Source organism: Cibotium barometz, chromosome 35 (genome assembly GCF_041138505.1).
Source record: "Cibotium barometz isolate CiBa-2024 chromosome 35, ASM4113850v1, whole genome shotgun sequence".
Classification (NCBI taxonomy): Eukaryota; Viridiplantae; Streptophyta; class Polypodiopsida; order Cyatheales; family Cibotiaceae; genus Cibotium; species Cibotium barometz.
The window spans coordinates 20,568,554-20,578,765 of record NC_141080.1 but is presented as its reverse complement, the minus strand read 5'-3'; the positions used below and the strand labels follow the sequence as shown (position 1 = coordinate 20,578,765).

Genomic DNA, 10,212 nt, shown 5'->3' with positions numbered 1-10,212 from the left:
CTCCTCCAACGCCAGCGCGTGTCGCGGGGCGTGAGGCTCCCAACTAGTAGAGCTATTTGTTGATTCTCAGGGAAGCAACGCTCAGAGCAACATAAATCCATCCAGAAAGAGGACGGATGCGATAGAATATGGGCTTTCTTAGCCTTCTACAAGCTTCTCGATGCGCCTATATGATACATTGAGAGAGATGAACACTTGTCCACGTTGAGATAGTTGCTAAATTAAAATGTTAATTCGTCCACAAAGATGGAAATTACTAAACTGTATGGTGCAAGTCATTATTACAATGCCCAATTGCGGTGACGTAAGACTGTTCAAAACCCGTCTTGCTCTATAGGCAATAGCGACGTTCATGTCTGAGATTTGGTAAAAGGTGGCCTCAGCACCAAGAAGTTCCACCTGCCCATGTGATCAAAATTTTTTTTTTCCGAAGAAACGGTAAATGCGTACGCGTATCAACCACACGAACCTTTCCTCTAGAGCGGTACGGTGTAGCGGCCTCAAATTTCGAAGTTGACGTAATGCCTTGCGTAGGTAGTGATGTGCGTGTGAGTTTATTAAATTTAATACATAAATGATGATACCAGAGTTGTACCTGGAGTTGGCTATCTGGAGTTGTATCGTAGCCGCTGAAGCTAACGTATGTAATTTAGGGTTCCTTAATCAAAAGAAACAAAGCATTAGATTATGGCTCTGTTGGTAATGAGTGCTCTTTTAACACTTGGATTATGGTCTGCTAATCGACTTGAACTCAATGCAATTTCGAAGCTATTTAACCCGTCGTTGTGCGTACGTTTGCAGGTTAAATAAAAAGAGAGGACAGCATGGGGGAGCAGAAGGTTGTTTTGGTCTCAGGGTTCAATGACAAGGACCCAAGTGCTGCATGCAGCCTATGCACAAAGCCAATCCCGGCACCAGGACCCGGCCAAGTGGTCGTGAAACTCCTGTGTAGGCCCGTGAACCCTTCTGATATACTTGCTCTCCAAGGCCACTACATGGGCTGGCAGCCCACATCATTTCCTGCATCCCCAGGCTCCGAGGGCATGGGTATTATCCACCAGGTTCGCCATCTTTGCTCATCCTCATGCACTCTTTTGTTTTAATGTTGATGACTGGTATCGTCCTGATGAGATGTACTGTACATATATGTATTAACGATGCTGTCTCGTACATCCCTCAGAGAGATTTACCTAAGTTTAAATCAATGGAGCTCCATGTATCGACCTACTGCCAATACCAAATGAAATGCCCATCGGCCTGACATAGCCCTCTCAAGAAATCATATCAGTTAGCACAAAACTGGCTCCCACCTAATCCTAGCAACCGCACCCAAGTTACCCTTCTGATTTCCTTGTCAAGTCTCGTGTAACTTTGTCTAAATATCCTTGAGACTTGTAAAGCCAGGTCAAGGTGATCAATCCTTTCCGAACTAAGTCTTGGTGCACTACACTTCCACCCCATGTTATAGTTTGCCCTACATGTAAACTATTTGAATAACAATGAAATAATTCACACATGTCCACACATCTGACAAATCTCATCCAAATGGATCTCCCACAGCCCTACATGTAAACTATTGGAATAACAATGAAATAATTCACACATGTCCACATATCTAACAAATCTCATCCAAATGGATCTCCCACAGGGAAATATATCATGTGATTTGTTCTGATCCTGAGATATTCAGGCAATCTCTCCTTCCCCCAGTTGTCTCATCCTCAAAGGCTGAGACCTTGGGATCCAAACAATCCTGTGAGAACCAACCATCCAACCAGAAGACCACAACTCACTTAGCAAAGAAAACATTTGTGAAATTGCACACTGATGCTAAACCAGTGTCCCCTAAATATCCCACGTAACCGTTATAACCCACAATTAACATTAGATGAAAGGGTACCAACACATTTAAACACTTCATAACAAATATACATTATATTACGAAGTCCCATTGAGTTACAAAAATAGAGAGTGGGGCCACAAAATCTCCCTCCAAAATACTGGAGCATCTTCCATTACAAAGGACAAAACATGACCCTTTCAATCTATAACTCTGAATATATATCAATAATTGAGACACATGCCTGTCCTAGATATGTCCAAGTCCCGCTACTAGGTTCACACAGTACACGTGATCACTCAGGTGCGTCTTGACTTCCAGCTTCTCCACAAGTGGCATTAACAAAGTTGTGAGTGCAACCAAGGTCAAAAAGGATGTGCACAGTCTCTCCTAACACCGACTTATACAAGTCGTTAGGACCGAAGACTGCCACGCTAAAAACACATTCCATGCAATAATATCTACGGAAGAACTTGAGGATTACTTGTGACTTCGGTCAAATGAGTTGCCTTGCACTTCGTCTTCGGACAACTTGCCTTCATATGGCCCTTCTAACTGCAAGAAAAACACTGGCCCTCCCTAATGCTCTTGAGGATTTGCTGATGCTTCTGATCTTTCTTCGGATTGGGTTTGTCTTGTGGATCCTTCTTAGACTTAAGCTTCCGTTTACGCCTGCAATCTTGCATAGAGGTCCTTGTGGTTTGAGGTTTCGCAAAGATGTTCTTTTGAGTCTGGCCTACCATTGTCTCTTCATAAATCCTAGCATACCGGAAGGCATCCTTTAGTGTCTTGCTATGACTGTTCTTAACTTGGAGCTTGTGTTCTCGCGCCAACCCAACGGATAAAAAACCCACACAACGTTGTGGCATCCATGTGTGCCTCTCGGGATTGCAACTCTTTGAATCTCTTTAAATACGTGTCAAAAGGAAGGTTCTTCATGTCCAAGTCCGTAAACTTGGACACTATATCAAACTCTTTCTTTGCTTGGAGGAACTCATCGCGAAACATTGTCTCAAAATCCGCCCAAGTTATCGGTTTATTCTTGAGTTCTCCTCACCATGTCAAGGCTTTCCCCTTCAGCATAGTTGTTGGCATATGGTTGTAGGATACGGTACGGTACGATACTGTACGAGAATTTATCGTAGCGTATGAAATTTGGAATACGATTTGGTAAAGTACGATTTAAAAAAAAAACACTTATAAATTTATAGATTATCAATTTGAAAGGATAGAGAGCTTAGAGGTTGTTACAAGCCAAAATTTCATTAAAAACAAGTTACAAACAAAAGTACAAAGCATAGTACTAAGGGCAGCTAGACCGTAAGATCGGTGCAATGAGAGGCTAGAGCTTGAGAGCTTGAAACTTGTGATGGAGAGAAGGTTGGAGGAGAGCTTTTTGAATGGAGGCCAAAGAGTCCAAGGCACCCACCCAAGGCCAAGGCCCAAAGCAAGCAAGTCCCATAACAATAAAAAACAACCATAAACGCATTTTTTTTTCCAAAAAAAGGTCAAAATAGCAATGGTCAAAAACTGGGTTTAGGGGGGGGGGAGATCTTTGTTTTGGACCGTATGATATTGTACCGTACTGTACGATTGCGTCGTACGGCGTGCAACAGCAACTATGCCCTTCAAGAGACCCCTAACCATCTGCAACTTCCGAGCTCCCGGGAAGAACGGGTGAAACTTAAAGTGTACGTCTTTGAAAACGAGTAGCTTTCTTGCCAAGTGGTGGATCCACAATTCCCAAGTACCACTTTTTTGAATGGAATGAATTTCATCTTGCATGGCTTTCGTCCTATTTGGATGTTCTTGAGCCTCTTCAAAAGACTCAGGTTCATCTACATCATGTAGAGAACTGGTAAATGCAAACTCAGCAATATCTACTGACGAATTGGTTCGAGCACCGGATCTGGTTCTACTCTGCTGCAAAGGAGCAGACAGCTGTCTTGCAAGGTGCTTGTAACCCATATAGGCATAACCCTAGATTCAAATTGAACAAAGAGTCAACCACCTCCTAGGTCCTCCCCTTTTTCTCAGTGGCAAAAGCCTCCAGTGCAAACAAAGGAACTATTGGAGCTACTGCTGCTGCTGTCGGTCGTGCAAGAACTGCTGCACCAATCATTGCTCTTTGAAGTACAAGTATCTAATCTTGCAAAAGTTGAAGTACAAGTATCTAATCTTGCAAAAGTTGGATCTCCTCCTGGAAATTTGCTCTTAGTTGAGCCATTTGCTCCTCGAAGTAAGTTTTCTCAACCCCCTCGACCACCTCCGTTGCACCTCCAAGTGTTCGCTTGACCCCTGAGGACGATCTTCCGCATGGTCGGAAACATCATCAACAAAGTGGAGTCGTACTACCATGGTAAAGGGAGAAGAAAGGTTTTCAGCTGCAAGATAACTGTGTGACCGATTCTTAAAATTCAGAAAAACTAGGGAAAAACACAAGTTTCACGTGAGAAATTGGAGAAAAGCATGCAAAACAAAGTAATCCCCGGTTGCGAATCCTTGCAATGGGCCTTCAGTCGATTTTGTGACGGGCTGAGTACAAAGGGCCTATGGCCTTCCCTTTTTATGGTAAAAAAAAAAAAAACACGCAAGTGCTTTTTCCTAAAAACAAGTCTTTTTTAAGATATGCGCTAAAAACTGCCCCACCCCTTGCTTTTTCAATCAAAACAGCCCCATGCTTTTTTATAATAAAAAATAGCATAGCTTTGGATTTAAAAAGCACATTAACCCTATAAGTGGCCCATAGAGCTTTTCTCTTCCAAAAAGAACTGGGCACCAACTTCTGCTCTCTCTCTCTCTCTCTCTCTCTCTCTCTCTCTTTCTCTCTCTCTATGCGCGGTGACCAACTGCCCCCTACTGCTCACAGAACCTGCACGTGATGCCCTCTTGTTATCCTACATGACTGGCTGCTAATTGACAGCCCATGCAACACCGCATACACCATGACAACAGTCCAAAACTGCAGTGCTACCAAGAGAGAAGAAAATCTAGAGTTTCCTGGGACGATTCCACCCGCACGCATGCGAACAAACTCCCCTTTCTCATCCCTTCTCTTAGAATCCACATGCACCTTACCTTGCCATCAAAACATGAAAAAGCACCTACTTCTTGCAGATTTAAAACACAGATATGGTAACCGAGAGATACCCGGCCTAAGCAACCTGGATAAAACACGACATGCAAACCTTGCTTTTTCCCGCCTCCGCGATTAGGCTTGTTCTGATATCAATTGTGAGTCCCCTCTAGGATTCAACCTATACACAGGCACAAACAAGGTTGGAGAAACCAAATAAAAGGGGTGCAGGCAAGCTCACCACCCAACGGTAGGTTCGCGTCCGTAAGCCTCCCCCAAGCTAGGGGCTAAGGTTCCACTTCCATAGGCCAAGCTAGTTAGCCCTGGCGTCCCATACCACTAGAGCCTATCCCAAGGGACCCTTGGCAAGACCTCCTGTTACGATCCTGTGTTTTTTCCTACGGGCACGGGATGGACAGTGTGAATGCCATCCATTTGGATATGAAAAAGAAACCCATGTGGGGCAGCCCAAGTGTGAAAGGGACAAAAAGGGATTTTGAGTTTATAAGGTTTTATAACCTTTGAAGGCTTAAAATAATATTATTTTGGAAGATGCGTTTTTACTATTTGCTTTTGGCTTTCTGGAGAAAAGCGAAGAGAATCGCATCTTTAAAAAAGGGTGAAGGGTCGTGGTATCGTGTGGTGTGGCGTTTCTCTCCGTGGGCTGGCTATAGGAGTTGTATCCAGGCGCTACATGTTGTATGTGGGCTGGCTGCAGGATCGGAAGCGCACATGTGGATATACGTGGGCTGAGCAGGTGGCTTATAGAGTTTCAGGCTGTTGCAGAAGGTGGGTGTTCGCGCTGCTGGGTGGCAACCCTGTTGGCTGTTGTTGTGCGCACCTCCTCGGCTGCTGTTGTGTTGTGCGACTCTGTGTGGGCTTGTACAGCCAAGCAGGACTGCAGTTGTCGCTCATGCTGCTGTTGTACAGTACTGCTGCAGTTTCAAACCATGAAGGCGTCATCTAACGGCGAGGATACCCCACCAAGTGCGCCTGACTTCTTGGCAGCCGGCTGTACTCTTGCAACACGGGTGGAGTGCAGCGTGCGGTTGTTGGACTTGAGGAAGTAGGCCATGCCGTACCAGGCTACACGGTGTCTCTTGGTAATCTCCATGGTGTTGGGTGAAACCGATCCCGTCAAGTGGGAAAGACTCCGTTGGACACCCACACGCTTAATAGCACAACTTTAAAACCACAAATATGAAATGGACAACTTAAAACAACTTGAAAAGTAAATGAACAGAAATGGAAAGATGGACACCAGCACTGGGGCCGGAACGGGCCTCAATATATGATATATTTATTGGGAGTATTTAAAGAATACAATGCTCCATGGGTTCTGAGAACCAGATAATGTCCATGTACATATGAAAACAGTACCAAACAAGTAGGCTTGGATTTCGATGATGAATACTCGAAGCAGTACGACCACTGGTGTGGTCCAATCGCTACGGTCCTGTGCTTTCACTGGACTCCGCAGAGAGCACCACACTGGTGTTCCGAGACCACGCACAGACAGGCGCTCTCGTACTAACGCCTGGCTCTCCCGATCTCAGCACCTTTGGACCGAGGTTCGCCCATATAGCTTGGACAACCCGGCACCGAACGGGTGTAGGCCGAGCGGGACGAATCTTTTACCAGATTTAAACATATAATACTTTACTCAAATCTGAAAATCACTTACTTGTAGATGGTTGATATGAAACCATTACTTGTAGTATGATGAAGTCTTCCAGGTGATGAAGTAGCAGTTGCCTTGTGGTGAACCACCAAGGCAGATACCTCCGTAAAAGAAAACCACAGCCACCTTATAGAATGCACAGCCTGATAGTGATGGATACACAGCCGCCTGTAGAGTAGTAAGCGCAGCCTGTGTAGAAGGAAAACGACCGGCTGTAGAGGTGCACACAGCCGCCACAATTGGTCCAGAAGCGCAGCCTGGACAGCATACAGGTGAGGTTGCCAACAATAGGTGGTGGGCAGCCTGTAGCATGTGCTGTTGTAGAGCAGCCAGCCGCCTGCAGTGAGCACTAGCCCTGTAGAAGAGGAGGCCCAGCCAGCAGCCTGTAGGAGATGGCGTAGAGGAAGCAGCCGCCTCAAAGAAGCAGGTTCAGTCGCCTGTAGAGGGTCAGGCGCAGCTGGCAGAGCAAAGATGGAAGACAGCCGCCTGTGAGCAGGTTCAGTCACCTGTAGAGGGTCAGGCGCAGCCAGCTGCCTGTAGGAGATGGCGTAGAGGAAGCAGCCGTATGCGCAGCCTGTATGGAAGAGGCAGCATGCGAGGAGATGGTCGACAGTCCCCCACGCCAAAAAGGTTGATCGCCGGGTGATGAAGAACCAACGCCAAGAAGATGCGATGATGTTTACGCTTGATGGAGAGCCATATTAAATAAAATTTAATGTGAAGGTACAACTCAAGATTTCCACGCTTGCATGAAAGGGGACTAGTGGGGGTTGGTGACCATGCCCACCCCCACACTCACTTAAAAGTGAGGCTCCCCACCTTGGCCCCTAAGTGGGTGCCCAAAGAGGGTGCCCACTTTTAAATGAGTGTGAACCCCTAACCTTATAAATGAAAGGGTTAGAATTTAAAACATTAAAACAACGTGTACCATGTACTTACCACCTGTTCACATGCACTGAAACTCGTCAGAATACAGGGCAGACTTCACGACTCACTGGCAGGCGTCCCCGCTCAGTAAGTAACACGTCAAGCAGGCAAACACACAAATACATGTCATGCGAAAACAGTTTCAAGCATACAAAATATGTGTGCATGTGCAAAAAGTAACATGGACATATCTCCTGTTCATGGAACATGTACAAAATATCTGTCGGCACAGAACTGGCACGACATAAAACATAAAAACCTGGTCTTCCTATGGAGTGACAGTCCCATAGGTAAGACACAGTTCCAGGCACGAGTTTCCCTAGGTGTGACAGTCCTATAGGTAAAACACGGCACGAATACTGGCTCTTCCATGGCGTGACAGTCCCATGGATCGAACACAGTCCAGGTCATACACGGGTGGTACTGATCTGGCTCCCGTCCATACGACACCATCCTGCTAACACACGGGTGGCACCAGTCTGGCTCCCGTCCATGTCAGCAAAATACTGGCCTCTTCACACGAGACACTGGCCTGGCCTCAAGTGAACGAGACGCAAAAACTAGGAATGGACCAAATGGTCGGCCAATTGGTGACATCCCCCCGGGCTTCTAAAGAGTTGACCTCAACTTAAAAGCCTCAAGATATGCCTGCCAACAGTTGCGGATAATCTGCAAAATAATCCTCATTTACCCATTTGGCATCAATAGGCAAATAATTTTTAAACTTCACAAGGTATCTCCTGGAAAGCTTTCCTGCAGGTAGCTTTCTCTCCTTGTGAAAAACAATCTGTTCTGGCTGGAGGATCTCCTCAAGCTCTTCAATCTCTGGCGGATCTTCTGTGACAGGCTCATCAGGATCTGGCCCCACATATTTCCGAAATAGACTCACATGAAAAGCATTGTGAATCTTCCAATGACTAGGTAGAGCAAGCCTGTAGGACACTTCATTGATTTTGTGAATCACCTTGAAGGGTCCATAATAGCGAGGAGAAAGCTTAGGATATGATCCTTCTCGTCCTGGCCTCTTCCGAAGCCTAGCCTTCTCAAATTTCAGCAATACCCAATCACCTTCTTTGACTTCCATGTCCCTTCTATGCTTGTCAGCAGCCTTTTTATGCTTATCCTGAGATCTTGCAATGGCTGTCCGCACCTGACCAAAGGCAACATCCAAGTCACGAACATATTCATCAGCTGCAAAAATCTCATCCTTTGTACGAAGGATAGGTGGCAAGACCACTCTGCCATAAATAATCTCAAACGGAGCCTTTTCTGTGGAAGCATGGATTGTATTGTTGTAGGCAAACTCAACAAGTGGAAGATACTTCTCCCATGCACTCTTTTGATCTGCCACATAACACTTCAACAAATCCAACACGGCTGAATTTGCAGCTTCACTTTGGCCATCCGTTTGGGGATGATAAGCTGATGAAAACTCAAGCTTAGTACCCATATTATCAAACAAAGCCCTCCAAAATAGGCTTGTAGTCCTGGGATCTCTATCCCCAACAATGGATTTAGGCATACCATGATGCTTGAAAATATTAGCAAAAAAAAGCTTTACCATATGATCAGCTTTGATGGTTTTCTTGACGGGCAAGAAGTGAGCTTGCTTGCTAAACCTGTCCACAATAGTCCAAATAGCATCATTCCCATGCTGGGATCTAGGCAAATCCATAATAAAATCCATCGTGATACTTTCCCAAGGTTGCGAGGGAATAGGCAATGGCTGAAGCAAACCTGGAGGCTTTTGCCTATCAAATTTCACCTTTTGGCAAGTAATACATGCACGCACATAAGCCTCAATGTCTTTACGCATGCTTGGCCAAAAGAAATACCTCTCAATCATGCGAGTAGTAGGCATAATACCTCTATGACCAGCATATGGTGGAGCGTGACATTCGTCCATAACCTTTGGACGCAAATCCTTCACCACACATAGGCAATTATCCTTCATGAGATAACCCTCGTTGATAACATAAGAGGCATGTGAATGACCAGCCATCAAATCAGTCCATATATGGCAAAAATCAGCATCCAAATGATACAAATCTCTCATAGCAGATAGATCTCCATGAGAGGCCACTGAGACTGCAGCAATATAAGGCCTCCTAGATAGTGCATCGGCCACCACATTTTTCTTTCCTGGAGTATGCACAATCTGAAAATGAAACATAGAAAGAAAATTCGCCATTCTCATTTGCTTCTCTGAAAGCTTGGTTTGAGATAGAAAGTATCTCAAGCTTTGATGATCTGTCTTGACTACAAATTCAGCCCCAAGAAGATAATGTTTCCAAATCTTTAAGGCGTGAATTACAGCCAAGAGCTCTTTCTCATAGATATCCATATGAAGCTCAGCATCATGCAAACGACGGCTTTCGTATGCAACTGCATGCCCTTCTTGATTTAGGACAGCTCCTATGCAATCACCACAAGCATCACATTCGACCACGAATGACTTGTGCAAGTCAGGAACAATCAATACTGGACCACATATGATCGCATGCTTGAGCTGCAAGAAAGCATCCTGTTCCTTTGAAGTCCATTTGAAAACAGTTTTCTTCTTCGTGAGATCATGTAGAGGAGTGGCAATCATAGCAAAATGCCTTATGAAACGCCTGTAGTACGAACATAATCCCAGAAAACTACGTACTTGATGTACGTTTTGCAATTCGGGCCAATTCCGAATAG

At 45.2% G+C, this 10,212-nt stretch overlaps 1 protein-coding gene across 4 annotated transcripts in view; it reads left to right on the top strand.

The window, feature by feature from the left end:
- Positions 1-331: 331 nt before the first annotated feature.
- The window catches only part of LOC147618210 (uncharacterized), an 86,382-nt gene continuing 76,501 nt past the window's right edge, over positions 332-10,212 (top strand). Inside the window, exons 1-2 of one of the 4 annotated variants that reach the window (XM_086774652.1) lie at positions 332-484; positions 802-1,061. In XM_086774652.1, coding sequence (XP_086630778.1) covers positions 825-1,061 — 237 coding nt within the window. In that variant the 5' untranslated portion in view covers positions 332-484; positions 802-824. Of the gene's footprint in view, positions 700-801; positions 1,062-10,212 lie in introns of all 4 variants that reach the window. The other 3 variants (XM_086774651.1, XM_086774650.1, XM_086774649.1) reach the window with 3 other exon arrangements.